Genomic DNA, 15,213 nt, shown 5'->3' on the forward strand with positions numbered 1-15,213 from the left:
GGGGACAGCAGTGAACTGTCCCCTTCACAATGGGCTCAGTAACAACAGGGGTGGAGGGGCTGCTCCCCAGCTATGAAGAAAAAGTCCAGAAAAATGCTTGTGCAGAGTTAATACTTTCTACAAACTTGGAAATCAGTATTTCCAGCAGATTAGCCAGATTTTGTCACACTTTAATTCTGGATTAAAAAATATCCCAGCTAAAGGCCACGAAAGGGATGGCAAAGGTGCCAAAGTGCTTGAGGAGTTGTCACTCTCCTTGCAACCTGATCAGCCGGGCACCTCGGGAGCACAAAGACTTTCTGTCATGGCTAGATTATGACATTTGATAAAGCAGAAGAAGGCGTTAACAAGATGGTATTATGTTATTGTACCTCCCGAAACGCTTTATACTTTGGGCAATCACTATATGAAACCCGAATTACCATGAAGGAAGCGCTGATAATGGTCAGCACACAGCAGGGGGGCACTGAGCACCGCAGGAATAGTTCCTGAGAAGTGACTTTGTAGGTGTGACGGTCACTTGGCCTCTCACCAACCGTTGCTGAACACAGAGGTCTCTAACAACTAAATATTTTGGGTAAGTTGAAGGAGATTCCCACGAAGGGAATGACGTTGTGAGGTCCGGGTCTCGCTAAAGTGACTTTCAAAGCCCCAAGAACACAAAGCCAAATCACTGTGTGAGGATGGAAACACAGAGTAAACCAGGACGGGTTTGGTCTAAGGGAGAAGAAAGGGACCGATGCAAACTGATGCTGCTTTGATATTCAGATCTCCTGGAAATGGAGACGAAAGGGCCGGCAGCAAGAGGGACAAACCCCGCAAAGCGTCAGAGATCTTGGTGTTTGTACGAGGCTCTGGCCGGGCAGGCAAAGGGAAACACGTCAGCCCGAGCTGGAAAACAAGAGTTCTGCTCCGCTTGGCTGCAGACATCACCCAGACACAGACCTTCTGCCTGAGGAAACCAGCCCCGCGGGGACTCCTGAGCCAGGACAGCCTTGGGGTGTTCCATCTTTCCTCTGGGACCATTTACTGCGAGAGACTGGGGCACCCCCGCTGCTGGGGTCAGGGCTGGGGGGCCGTGTCCCAAGGCTGCACCCACCCAGTGCCCCAGGGCACCGGCCACCCGTGATGGTGCAGCCTGGCAGCTGGTTAAATGCTCCCTGGAAAATCAGCTTGGTGCCCCCTGAGATTTCCAGCCTTGTCTGCGTACAGATATTTTGATTCATTTTTGTTCTTCTTCAGGGAATTCAGATTCAAACTGTTTGATTATTAATTAGCTAATGCAAGAACAATAAGGGTAACCTCTTTAAAAACATGCTTGGCACTGACAGCGTTCGCAGCAAAACGAAGAGAGAAGGCGCCACAAAGCCCTGTCCTCACGGGGAGCTGGTTTTATGGCAGCTTCCCCCATTGCCCAGGACTCCTGACCAGGACGATTCCTTCCCCACACTGTGGAACAGCCGCCTGCTGGGCCCGGCAGCACACACCAGAAAACAAATGGGGTTTGCAGAACCTGTCTCACAGCCAGATTTTCTTGGGGGCAATTTCTTAAAAACACAACGATCTTTTCAAAGATACCCTTAATGCTGCACCAGCTACCTGTCACCACGAAAAAACTTTCAAATCCTGTCAGCTCGATGAAATACGGATCGAAGCTGTTTATTGAGTTACTAATGACAGGTAATTATCTAGCAATCAGTGAACTATAGGCTTGGGATCAGTATCTGCAACACAGCCAATAAACCAGGATGCCAGGCACTTCTGAAATGTGAATAAACACATGGCGATACCTAAATGCCCATCTCTAACCCATTCCAAGCAGCCTAATCCCCCCCACGCTCCCCTCTCACAGCACATACACCCGGGGGGGCCCTTCTCGCACCCCCTCCTGCAGATGTGGGTGCTGCCCCCGTGCACCGATGCACCCGCTATCGCTTTGCAAACGTGATTTATTCGGGGACCCATCCTTCCAAGAAGCACAACCCATGCCCAGCTGGCTCTGCTGGCCAGACCCTCGTCATGGGGTGGTGGGGTCTTCACATTTCAGCTCGTGGAGTCACATTATTGAAAAGTTGAGCAAAGAGGAAGAAACATCGCAGGAACCCGCAAATTCTTCACCCAGACCTTGGCCCCAGCAAACTCCCTGGCCCCCCAGGAAGGGGCTGCTCCCCACTGGGAGCATTTTCTCTACCCTGACCCAGGACAACTTCAGCTCTTCAAACTTAGAGAGAAAAAAAAACCCAAACAAGTCATTCTAGGTCAGCTGGATTAGGTCATGTTGACCCTCACCTGTTTTTAAACAGCTGTTAGTATAAATGTTAAAGAAATCACGCAGAGACAGCGAAGGTTCCTTCTGAAAACTCTGGGCTGAGGTGCAGCGTGTGCCTCCCCAGCAGATGGGGACGGGCACTGTGCCGGTGGTGGCACTGGGGACCCGCAGCCGCGTTACCTTTGCAGAGCGAGGGAGAGCAGCAGCTTTGCTTCTGCAAAGCACACTGCCTCCAGGTCACTGTCCTGCTGCAGGACAGGCAAGAGGAGTCCCCTCCGGGCAGGGTGACCACATTGAGCCCTCACCAATGGCAAAAGGCTTCAACTCACAACATCCAGGATGAAGTGGGGTTTGGGAGCAGAGTCTGAAGGGGAAAACCAAAACTCAGCAGTGCTGAAGAGGTGCACAGAGCTTCTGTCTGCGGTGATGGTCACCACTGTTTTTTTTGCTTCTCGCATTTGAGTCACCACCAGCTGTGATGGAGGCAGAACCCTGGAAACCTGTGGAAGGTCAAAGCAAAGGGGTGACATTCCCCTTCCTTCCCAGCTCACTGCTCTGGGGATTGTCCTGGTGGGTGCTGAGCATCAAAGGTGTTCACCCAAGTCAGTAGGAGTCAGTCAAGTTGGTCTATGCTCAGCAGCAGGAAAAAGCGTGCTCAGCTTGGAGATCAGCCCTGTCCCAGCACCATGGCACTCGCCATCAACTGGACCAGGCTTTGGGCGGTGACGGTGCCTGCGCTGCGGGTGCTGATGGCAGAAAACCAGTAACTGCTCCAAACCAGTAACTGCTCCAAACCAGTAACTGCTCCAAACGCTCCCATCAGCAGCCTGCCAGCTCCTCTGTGGGGCAAAACCGGGAAACCTGTGGCCGTGCAGGGGGACGAGGAGGAGGAGGTGATGGTCTCTGGGAAAGGAGGCTGGGAGGAGGACGGAACCTACCAGACCTGGCAGCACCTTCTAGAGGGTGCTGTTCAGAAACGTGCTTGTGACCTTGGGCAGCAAGCTGGGCAGGGACACCGCAGCAGGGACACCAATCATGCACATAGCAATCATTATTGACTAAAAACCAAAAGGCAATAAAGTCAAGTGCTAAAGAAACCTATTCTGGTATGGATTAAGCCAAAATATGCCAGGTGTCTAATAAAAGATGTTTTCTCTCTACAAACCTTTTCTCAAGAATGCCACCTTCTGGCTTTAAATAAAGGTTTCCATGCATAAAAGAAGCTCTGGTATCTCTGATATCCTGAGAGCACAGCACTTAAATTAAGACTTATGCCAAAGATGAACATTGCCTGGAATTACACAGATAGTGCTGGCCTGAGCTGGTCCATAAAACATCTGGGTTCCCTCAGTGGAAAAAATTAACAGTGAAAAATATTTGTGTTCCATAGAAACCCATCCCCGGAGACTGTGAGATTTAACGGTGCTGTTACCTGCCTCTTTAGTATTATTAATATTGGCAAACCATCCGCCGGGGTCACTCACCAGCTGGGGAGGTTGGTTTTAATGGTTGGGAGGGTGATGTGGCAGGTCCCAGAGCTGACGCTGGGGACACCCATGGGTCCTGCCGCAGCTGCCACTGTCAGCCTCGTGTCCAGAGCCGTTTCCACGTGTTCTCCCATGATGCTGCCCAGACAAAGCTGGGTCACGGCAGGACAGACCCCGGGACAGCAGGTCCCCAGCCCCGCCAGCAGCTCTGCCCCCTCACCTCTTCCCAGCCATGGTCATTTGCACCAAGAGAGCCCCGAGCCCAGCGCCAGCGACACCCCTGGGGGACAGAGACCTCTCACCTTCACCCCGCAGAAAAATAATGGGAGAGAAGAGCTGGGAAAGAGGAGCCATCAGAGCTGCCAGGTCGGGCTGCTGGCAGCCAAGTCACCTGTCACTGATGTTGCCATCACCACCTTTGTTCTTTCACTTTTTGTTTAAACTTTCCATCTAAATCCACTTTTAAATTTAGAAACATGTTCCTTCCTAACAAAAAGATTGCGCAGTTTAATTTTGGGAAAAAAAGCATTTTGGCATTCAAAACCTCTCGGTGCTTTCACCCAGCAGGAACCTGCAAGACAGAGGGCCAGCAGAACCCCAAAATCCTGGGGTTCCCTTGGGCTGTTCTGGACAGAACCTGGGCACCCCGGCTCCGAGAGCACAGCCCCCCCGCCACAGAGCCGCTGCCGCATCCCCAGCCGCGCTGAAGCGGGAGCCGACGCGCTTTGTTGCCTTTAAGTTATAGTTTCTCCACATATTTGTAGACACAACCATGCAGAAAATCACTGGCTTTAATATTGCACTTGTTAGCAGGGAGTGATTCATTTCTGCCTCCAGGCTGACACTTCCCAACCTTCTGCTTTTATTTTCTCGTTCCCAGGTTGGGGCTCGCGGTGAAATGCTGCTGATCATCACTCACCCTGAGATGCTTTTGATGGGTTTGGCGTTTGCCTTTTTTTTCCCTGCTTCCTCTGCCATTTTCTGCAGAACATCACTCTCATTCAGAGCAGTGGAACCGCTGGAAGATTTGCACGAGACGAGGAGTTCGGCACAAAATGCCCAGGGAGGAGCCTGTGCCAGAGGGTGAGGGGACTCAGCAGCCCCCACCATGCCCTGTGGGACATCATTATTAACACGTTCCCATTGAACAGGCAGAGGCACCATCAGGACCCCCCACATGCCATAAATTCAGATTATCAGACATCTCTGCTGTCCCTGGCAATGGTTGGAGCTTGGGGGGTGCTCGCTGCGCGCAAGTTGTGATTTTAAACATGAGACACGGGCACATTTTCAGGTTCCCACCATAACGTACTGCCCACCGGCGAGGTAACTCATGTGCTCTTGTCAGGGTGTTGCAGCCGTGGGGTCCCACGTGCAGCATCCCACACGGGACACGCGGGGGATGCAGACTGCACAACGCTGCCCGCTTCTCAGCAGACAGACTCATGTTCACACACAGGTGTGAACACAGCTGAGCACTCACCACAGTCAATCGTTCCAAGATCGATCCCCGGGACAGCTCCTGGCCCATCAGTTCCTTCCAACCACGCCAGCCAGCCACCGAGCAATAAAAGGCACCAAATCCTGAACATCCTCTGATCCAGCACGGCTGCTCACGGAGCTCCAGAGCTGACAGTGGCTCACAGGAGTGTATGGGCTTCAAGGGACAGAGACACAATGAGCTGGAGACAGTTCCCAAACCGCACAACAGGGGCTGAATGCTGCGCTCACACTAGAGGAAAGTGAGCAGGGCTCAGTGCAAATCCAGCAGAGCTACCTCAGCCAAAACATAGCCTGAATATAAGAATCACTCCCCACAATCCAGATATCTGTGAACAGCCCGTCAGGATGTGCCTGTGTCCTGTACCACCCGCCCCGCAGTTGGTAGCCAAGTGGGATGCTGAGCCTCCCTCCTCCACAAGCACCAGAGCTGCTCGTGATGCTGAAAACCTGCCGTAGAGAAAGGGCTGGAGCTGCCTGCTGAGCACATGGCCCCAGGGGCAGCAGGAGAGGTTGTGGCTGGTGGCCATGGCATGAGGTGAGATGGGCCTCTCCACCGCCCTGGCCTCCACCTCCTGTCGCACTGGGGGAGATGCCATGAGCTGCTGCCCCCCCACGATGGGGGCTGCCATGGGGACTGGCTCTGCTGTCACCTCACCCAGTTCTTCTCCATGGAAGCTCCCCAGAGGTTGTCAAGGCTTTGCACAGATCTCCTGGAGAGCACAAGAAACAGCCTGAGGGAGAGAGAGGAAAAATGAAAGAATAAAAGGGCTGGGTGATTATTGTGGTATAACCTAATCACCGAGGGTTGCTGACATCTGCCAATACAAATAATTTCACAGATAAATTTGGAAGCCCAGGTGAGCCCTCGAGCCACAGCACCAGGCATGTGCTCCTGGCCGGCTGAAGCCAGAGCTCTTGCTCAACCCCAGGAGGAACCAACAGAAACTCGTCAAGTCCAAAAGAGAAAAATACTGTTCTGTTTAATTACATGGTACAGACAGAAGTGGGGGCAAGGAGAAACCTAAGACTTGCAATGGTAAATTCTGCTGTTGGAGACACCCGTGTAATGGTGACTCTTGGGACAAGTGGCTCTCACCCCTCGAAGTTCATGGAGCTTCTGCAAATGCCAGGGAGGGACACGGGATCAGCTGGTGGGAAACCCAGTGGAAATTGCAATAATCTCAGTAAGATTCTTACAGATTTCAGCAGGGTTGGAGTGAGGCTGAGAAGAACCGCCTGAGAAGTTCATCCCAGCGGAATCCTGCAGCACCGAGTAATTTATTTCTTCTCTTCATTTCTGTATAAAACATGTCATGAGGTTTAATCTGCCATCACTCCCCTCCCAGTGATGCACTCCTTCTGCTAAGCCCAGACAGGGAGATTTTCATCTTATCTGACAGGAGCGTAAGGTTTACAGATAACGCCTGATAAGGAACGCATCATGCCAGAAAGACATTTTTCCGCTAGTAACTTGATCAGTCATTATGCTATAAGTTGACACCTAATTAGGCTCCACAGGGATCATCAGGATCAGAACAGCTCTTCAGGAGGAGAAAATCCACCTCTGAGCACCGCGGTGCCATCTCGTCCCTGCAGCTCATTCCCAGACCCTGCACCACCGTAAATTACACCAACACTCCACAGATAAATCTCCAGAGCTGCCGGTATTACCTGCGCTGGAACAAGGTCAAGCAGGGGCCAATTTCCAACCGCTGCTCTAAAACACTGCACAGGCTTATTTCTCAGCGACTTTTCTAGGCTGTGTCTGTGTCCCCACTGATGTCAGATGCCATGAAACGCCTCCTGCAGCCCCGGGGGACGTGTCTGCAGGTCACAACCTTCTCAGTGGATTTACTTTCACGAACACATTTCTTGCCTCTAAATGGGCTGCATTCATCAGTGTAGAAGTGTAAATCCTGCTCTCCCTCGGCAGGCTGTTAGATGTATATCTTCATATTTTCTAGACGTATGTCTTCATATTTTCTCTTGACAAGGCTATTCGGATGCTTCCACAGAAATGCACAACGTGGCTGATGTCTGCTTTTCTGAGCAGTTCTCAGCAGCCCGGCGCTGGGGAGAGCCAAGACTCTGAACATGTCAAGATGCACCTGGAGCCAGCGCCCAGTGACTCACTTCTCAGTGCACAAGGACAATGGCTCCCACCCAGCAGCAGGTGTTCCAGAAAGTGCTGAATACCCATTGCCAAGGGATTCAGATCAAAACGGGCAGTTCCGTCCTCTTGGGAAGAGTGGTCATGGCTTGGAGCTGAGATCACAACTATCGGGGTTTGGGGGGAAGTCAGAGGAGAGCTGAGTGACACCACAGAGGATGGGCCAACGTGGTATTTCCTGGTGGTCCACATCCTGTCCTCCAGGCCAAGGAAGACAGAAGAACACCATGGAGCCAAAGCACGGGGAGGAGAGGGACTGGGACTCCCTTCCATGAACACTTTCACAGCTTGTAGAGACATTATCAAAGAGGATGGACATCATCCAGCATTTTTTTCTACCAACTGTAGTAAACATTGCCAGGGGCTTTTGATTTGGGATGGGCTAAAGAGAAGAAGGAAAAGGCACATGGGCCATTCTGGAGGTCAGAGGAGGTATACCTTGAAAAAGCCTGATCTCTCTGGTCTAAAACTCCCTGAACGGCACAGAAACATTCCTGCTGCCTTCAACAGACTTACCCAGGCCTGACGGAAAGGGGGAACATCCTAATCCTACTGCCAAGACCTCAGCACAACACGTGTGGGTCTCATCCCTACTGGTCTGCACCGGGACACAAAGTACAGCAGGTTCTGGAGATGTCTCGATGGCAACAGGAGGAAAGCACGGCTGCACAGCACAGAAACCCACGTTCACTTTCCAGCTATGATTTGCTGGCACCCTCCCCCAGAGCCCTTTCTTTGTGCTCCTCGGGAGCACCATGAGGAAGGCGAGCTGCCCCAGCACCCGCTGCTCAATATTTCACCACGCTCGGTCAATGGCCAATGTAAGCAAGTATGTGGGGAAACAATAAAAAATCATATATAAAACAAAGCGTCCATCCGATGTCCTGGTTTCCAGCTCTCTTTGCCAATTTCTGCTCCATCAGCCTTAGCTGTGAAGATATATAAAGCCAGGACAAATCCTTGGTGTGGCCACGGCGAGACACAGGCTGAGTTGGAAGAATGAGAAGATTGGCCAGGAAAGGTAAAGGTGCATTTGCAAATGGAACAGCTTGGTGTAGGCATTGCTTGTACTTTGGGGTGTCTCTGCAAGGCTCAGTTCTCATCAGACATCTGCTTTCTGCAAAGACTGATGTAAATATGAATATTTTATGTAGGTTAAACAGCCTGAATTACTTGTTTTCTTAATATTGTAAGAGCATTACAAATATTATAAACAATTCCTAAATGTTTTTGGAGAGACAAGTAACACTTTCACCTTTTTATTTTATTTTAGCCTCTTCCATAACTTACATTCATTCCTCAACTAATTTTAGCTCCCATTTATTCGCTAGTTTTACACCAGTTTTAGGCCAATATGTGCTCTTCAGCAGGTGCCAGGTGGATGCAGGCACCGCTCCAGTTACAGACTTGTGGGAAGTTTCCCCAAATTTCACACAAGCTCATGAACCCACCCGGGGAGCAGAGCTGTGTCCCCAACGTGTCCCTGCACCGCGGTGGCCGGGCCAGGGCCTCTCTCACCATCTGCCACGGGTGTTTTCCTTCTCCAGGCACCGACACGGCGACGCTCTGCGCCCTGAGCATCTTCCTGAGCCTCCTGGTCCCTGCTCATGCCACCAGGTCCCCCGACTGTGGGGGCATCCTCACCCCGTCAGGACTGAGCTACCGTGAGTCCAGATCCCACATCTCCCACATCATCAGCAGGGAGGGGAGGCAGCAGCATCCGAAATACCAAACACTGTGACCAGAACCTTCTGCTGTTCACCATCCCCTCTCTAAAGGGCGGTTCGTGAGGGATAGAAGTGGGGTTAGTGAAGGATGGACGCATGTCACCTGGACAGATTTCAGCCTGTCCAGCTCTGTGCATTGGGCCACCAGCTCCAGAGGGTCTCATAAAGCACCTGCCCTGTTTTGCAGTTGCTCAAGTCTCAAAGCCGCACACAGAGAACGTCCTTAGGCAGGACCTCATGGCCCCCACAGCCCCGGAACTGCTTCCCAGCTCCCCAGAGCCCAGCAGGTGAGTCTGCAGCTCAGCTTTGCCCAGGCTTTGCCACCTACCGCTTTGAATATCGCCACAAAAGTATTTTGCCAACAATGGCAAAATTCCTCCTGGAGACCAACCTGGCTGTTTGCCAGGGTGGTTTAGGAACAAGCTCCTGGCTCCTCCATTGGGGTCTCAGCCCTGGTTCCACTCTTGGGCACTGCTTTGTCCCTGAACTGTACAGATCTCGTGGGCTTTTAGGCTTTGCCCCCTGTGAGAGCAGCCAGGGGCTGCACATCCCTCTCAATACCTTCATTTCTGCTCCTGCAGGAAGCAAATTAACTCCGTCAAAGTCACTGAGCTGTCCCTGTCGCTCGTCCCGGACGCCGGCCTGCGGCTCAGCGTTGACGTGGACCTGGATGTCACCCCCGCCCCGTGAGTGTCGGGAACATGGGACAGCGGCAGCCCAGGGTCCCAGGGGATCAGGGTGAACGGGACAGGGGCTCCCCCCACCCCAGCCTCCTCCTCTCCCGGCACAGCTCCAGCACCAAGACCATGCGACTGTCCATCCTGGCCGACCTGCACCTGGAAATGACCCCCGAGGGGAACCTGGAGCTCGTGACCTCTACCTGCAAAGCCACCTTGGAGGAGGTGCAGAGCACCGAGGACACGGAAAGGTCGACCCTGCAGTTTTCATTCCTCTGGGACCTGCGTAAAGGGGGAAAAGAAGAAACTGAGGCACAAGTACTTGTAGGCAGGAGGGTGATGTGACTGAGCTCTGCTCACTGCCCTAACCCTTACAAAGGTTACCACAAAACTCCATCTGCATGGGAGGAACTTTGTTCTGCTTGCAGGGCTGGTTTCCCCCATTTTGAGATTCATTCTCTCATAAGGGACTGGATCTTTTAAAGTAGTGCAGTAGGAACATTTTTAATGGAATTCCTCAGTGTTTTAGGATTCTGAATTGTAATCATAGCCTAATAGATGATAGAAAATAATGGCAATACTCTCTCTGGCTGCTTTTTGAGTCAGATAAAAGACACTCAACTACGCTTGGCCAAGCTGGCTCTTGCCTAACATCTTCTGTTGTTTTCATCCAGCAAGTCCTCTAGTTCAGACATGGACAAGGAGATTAACGTCAATAAGGTAAGACAAAGGCATGAGACAGCAGAAGACCAGGTTGTGCAGTCCTGTAAGAACCAGAGCACTTTAAGCCACCCTGGTGCTTTACCCCGTGGTCACCAAATGCTGACAGGCTCCATCTCCTGCTGCCGTGTGGTCAGATGATGGGGACACCCTCACCAGAGGCATTTGGGACAGCTGACACCAGACCCTTGCGTTCATCTACTGCCTCTCTTTCTGTTCTTCATTTCACAGATTTGCCCAGAAGTCTCCAAATTGCTGCTTTTCCCAAATGAGCAGCTGATGTCTCTGACAGGTGAGCAGCTAGTTTTCAGTGTCCTCACAGGCAAAGGGCCTCGGGGCTCATTTTGGAGCAGGTCATGGGGCTGGACGGGCTCTCTCTGCCACCGTCATCTCCCTGGGACCTGCTCCCCACACCTGGCTCCATCCCCATCCCTTTATTCGGGAATCCCAGACACTTCCCAGCTCAACCTGCCGCTACTGCTCCCGCCCCTCCTGAGCATCCCTCTGCTCACCTCACAGCCCAGTTCCCCGTCACACCGAACTGCCAGGTCCAGTACCTGCCCCTGGCTGCGCCTGTGTTCTCCGAGCAGGGAGTCACCATTTCCTTGCAGGTGAGTCCCCATGTTCCAGCACTCCCAGCCCAGCTCCAGCCTTCAGGACAGCCCCTGTCTCCCAGCACTATGTGCCCAAGACACCCCAAATTCCTGTTCTCCTTGCTCATGTCCCTGCAGACAACTTTCCAGGTGGCGGGGATGGCGATCCCGCTGCCAGTCAGCCCCGTGCCCTTCAGCATGCCCGAGCCCGCGAGCTCCAGCCCTTCCCACCTCACCCTGGCGCTCTCAGAGCACTTCTACACCAGCCTCTTCTTTGCCCTGGAGATGGCCGGAGCCTTCAACATGACCATCCCGGTGAGTAGAGCGAGTAAGCAATGAAGAGGTAGAAAACCTGCATTTGGAGGAACAGCCCTGGCCCGCGAATGGCTTCAAGGAGCCGCGCACCCTGCAAAACATGAGTGTCTCTGAGCATCTGTAGGAGTCAGGCATCCCCAGACTCCCAAAAATGCTGCTGGTGTGACAGTGCATGGAGAACTTGCCATGAAGAGTAACCAAATTGCTCCCAGCCCGTGCTGGTGTGCAGGAAGGTCCCTGCGTGTCCCCATGAGCAGCACAGCTCTCACCAGCCCCAGCACAGCCCGAGCAGCCGGCAGCCACATCACCAGTTGTGCTTTGTCTTTCAGACCCCGCTGACGACCGCTGCCATGGCACAGAAGATCACGCAGGTTTGGCACTGATACTGTCCCTCAGAGGGGCACAGCCGTGTCTCAGGCAATGCCCCCCGGCACCTGCCATGCCCCAAAATAACCCCCATCCCTCGGCAGATGGGCTCCCTGTTCCAGGAGGACGTACCGGTGACGCTGCAAGCCGTGTTCAGGAGCTCGCCGCGGATGGTGCTGGAGGAAGGCAAGGCAGCCCTGAAGCTCTTCCTCACTGTGCACGTGGGGGCAGGATCGCCGGCGCTGCAGAGCTTCGTGAGCGTGCACGTGGTGAGTGAGCTCCCCAAGCACACCTGAGCTGCATGGAAACAGGAAAGCAAAGACTTTGCCACAAGCCCCAGCGGTTGCAGTCACTGCAGGGGCTGGTTTGGCCTTTACCTGCTGCAGTACTCAAAGTCCCCGGCAGTGTTTCCCACTGTTGGGTGGCACAGAAATGAGGGATGTGTCACAGGTGGTAGCACAGGGATGGGTTCATCCCATCCCACTGTTCAGAGCTGACGCAGGACTGTTTGCTGACTCCGATCCTGCCCTCCCTTTCCTCAGGACATGTCTGCGGGACTCCTCCTGAGCGTCACCGACACACGGATGACAATCTCTGCAGCAGCGATAGAGTAATGTCCCCAGCTCTGCTCTGACCTCAAAGGGGATGTGTCCCCATCAGAGCAGGAACAGGAGAGGCAAAGTGCTCTGGGGAATTTCTTGGCTTTCATGGTTTGGCCATTGCAGAGGTAGCTCTACCCTGAAGGAAACAGCGAGAATCCAGTAATGTAGAGAGAAAAGTGGGAATTGCACCATCCACCCCCCGCATTCAGCATAGGCGTACGCAGACGACCAGCACACACCAGCACCCCTGCCTGGTCCTGCCATGCCACCGGTACCGCTGCCGGGGGAACTGCCTGTGGCTGCCCCATCAACAACCACAGCTGCAGCGGGGGGCCCTGGGGGGCTCCTGGGTACCCCCGCTCCAGACCACGGCCCCACAGCGTCCCCAGCCCATTCACTGCCCGATGCAGCTGTTGTCAGGGTCCTGGGGGACAAAACCTCCTCAAGCCCTCGCTGCTGTGCCCGGGACGGTCCAGCCCCAGTCCCTGCTTGGACACATCTGGGCACCAAGTTTGCTGCTGGCTCAGCCCTGGTGTTTGGGGGTCAAAGCCACTTCTCACCACAACTCCTCACAAGTAGCTCCGGTGCTGCTCTTTCTTTTCTAGGGACAATGACCTCAGCCTGGCTGCCTCCAATGTGGGTCCTGTGCCGGTAGGTGCCTGCAGCCCCACACCCCAAACTGATGAAGCATGGCTATGTTCCATCCCTGTGCCGTGCTGCTGTCACCTGCTGAGTGCACCAGTCCCCACCTCAGCACCATCCCCTGCCAGCCTGGTCACCCCAGTGGCACCAGCCAGCTGAGGCTGCCCCAAACCCCCCGGGCAGTGGGTGGCAGCAGGGAAATGTGAACTGTGGGTGCTCGCTGCTCAGCAGCAGGTCCAGCGGGACTGGGAATGCTGCAGCGAGCATCCCAAGCCCTGTCCTGCTGTCCCTGCCCTGCTCCAGCTGCCCGCGTGTCCCCTGGCAGGCTGCCTTGCTGGAGGAGCTGCTCCTGCCCACGCTGCGTGCGGAGGTCCCGGCCCAGCTCAACGGTGGGTTTGCAGCGGAGCCGCCACCGAGGACACACAACGAGGACAGAGGCAGCACCCCAACGGCAACTTCCCCTCCTTTTGTTTTTTTCCTAGAGGTCCTGAGTGAAGGAGTAATCCTGCCCCACATCTCCAACTTCACCTACACCAACGTCAACATCGTGATTCACAAGGTAAGAAATAAGACATTTGAGCTGCTCCCTGCTGTGTTTGATTCAAAGGGAACTCGGGAGCGACTCTTACCTCCTGGCTGCAGAACAAATCAGAGCCTGCTCCCCGAGCCTGTTAACCCGCGGAACCACGTTCCATCACTTTGCGCAGTCCCAGCTCCTCTGCCCCCGCTGCCCAGCGGTGGCTGTGCCAGGGGGCCGGGGCTGCCAGACCCCCCCCTCAGCCCATCCTCCCTGCAGGACTATGTCTTGGTCTCCTGCGACCTGCAGCTGCCGGCCCAGGCGGGCGAGCAGAGCACCATGGTCTGAACTCTGGTGTCCGGAGTGAAACAGGAGCAGAATGGTCCTGTTGACGCTGAAATCACCCCTTGTGTTTTGTCACTGCTTGAAATGTTGAATATCTGCTTTCCTGCTTTATCAAAACACCACCTTATCAGACTTAGGATGATAACAGCGCTGCACTAGCAGCTTTCTCTTCCAGTCCTGCTCTTGGTATTTTTGTTGCAGAAAGAGGATGGGTTGTAACAACGTTCTGTACTTTAATTAAACATTTCTCTTTCATACTGCATTTTCTGATATGACTATTGACTTTTTTTTCCCCTCAACAATCTGCACCTAAAGACAGGTGAATTTTGCTAAGAACTAGTACCAGTACACATGTCCAGACCTTACATTTAATTAAGGGAGCATGAAAATTCCACTAACTTATATGGATTCAAAGCAGCCCTGTGCCTCTCAGCTGCAGAACAACACAGCCCCCACCAACAAGAAGCCTTGCGTCTGCTTTTCCTCCACTCCTCACGTTACTATGGGAACATTCCGGGTAGTGGTTTTCCCTGGGTTAGAAAGGGGAAAAAAAAAAGAAAAATATCAGCCTGCACAATGGTTTCTAATTTTAGACTTGAAGCCAGTTATATCTTCAAAACTATACTTCTGACAAAGCCCATCACAGAGAAAACATTGACAGAAACATGACTGCCGACAGACGGACAGTGCCACACACCTGCCTGGGGCACCGGCAGCTGCACCGGTCTGTACTGGGATGCTCTTTCCTACAGATCAAACGCATCTCTGTGCTCAAGAGGTTGTTCAGCAAAATAAAGGGGGAGAAAAATAAAACCCAGCAAAACCCACAACAGACTTGAGAGCCCACAGTGGCAGGGTGGGGTGGTAACGGAGCTGCCCCGTGTCAGGTGCTGGGATGGAGCAGCCCCCACGCTGTGACCATTGGCTGTGACCATTGGCTCCGGTCAAGCTCGGCCGCGGGGCTGCCCGGGAACCCACAGTCGTCACACACATCTGCTTCCACTTGCAACAGCTACACACAGGGTTCCTGGCCTCCGGAGCTGCTGAAAAGCACTTCGAAACCTCATATTTCAGAGACTCAGAAATAGGAAAGCAAACAAAACAAGCCAAGTGGATTTATTATAAGGCATAAAAAACCCTGAAGGTTTATATGCCCAGCCTGGGGACCTGACTAATGATTTTAATGCCTGAAGTTGGCAATAGCGGGAACTGCTCCTAATAAAAGTTTCCTGGTAGAGCTGCAACCATTATTCTTTGACTAATATATCTTAAAGCAGTTT

At 53.2% G+C, this 15,213-nt stretch overlaps 1 protein-coding gene across 1 annotated transcript; it reads left to right on the forward strand.

Annotated features, from left to right (window-relative positions):
* Positions 1–2,955: 2,955 nt before the first annotated feature.
* LOC136108234 (protein TENP) lies at positions 2,956–14,137 on the forward strand. Its single transcript, XM_071815750.1, has 18 exons — positions 2,956–3,032; positions 3,093–3,232; positions 8,155–8,250; positions 8,977–9,093; positions 9,344–9,443; positions 9,738–9,842; positions 9,926–10,084; positions 10,508–10,553; positions 10,785–10,845; positions 11,073–11,164; positions 11,285–11,461; positions 11,791–11,832; positions 11,932–12,096; positions 12,370–12,437; positions 13,035–13,080; positions 13,397–13,460; positions 13,554–13,630; positions 13,868–14,137. Exons 1-18 carry the CDS (start codon positions 2,956–2,958, stop codon positions 13,934–13,936), a joined length of 1,701 nt encoding a protein of 566 aa, XP_071671851.1. The 3' UTR covers positions 13,937–14,137.
* The last annotated feature ends 1,076 nt before the right edge of the window (positions 14,138–15,213 follow it).

This window comes from Patagioenas fasciata, chromosome 16 (genome assembly GCF_037038585.1).
Source record: "Patagioenas fasciata isolate bPatFas1 chromosome 16, bPatFas1.hap1, whole genome shotgun sequence".
Lineage (NCBI taxonomy): Eukaryota > Metazoa > Chordata > Aves > Columbiformes > Columbidae > Patagioenas > Patagioenas fasciata.

Coding starts and splice junctions, on each gene's coding strand:
- LOC136108234 (XM_071815750.1), top strand. CDS start 2,956: ATGGCACTCGCCATCAACTGGACCAGGCTTTGGGCGGTGACGGTGCCT. Junction 8,251..8,976: donor ACGCTCGGTCAATGGCCAAT/GTAAGCAAGTAT, acceptor TTCCTTCTCCAG/GCACCGACACGGCGACGCTC. Junction 11,833..11,931: donor TGGCACAGAAGATCACGCAG/GTTTGGCACTGA, acceptor ATCCCTCGGCAG/ATGGGCTCCCTGTTCCAGGA.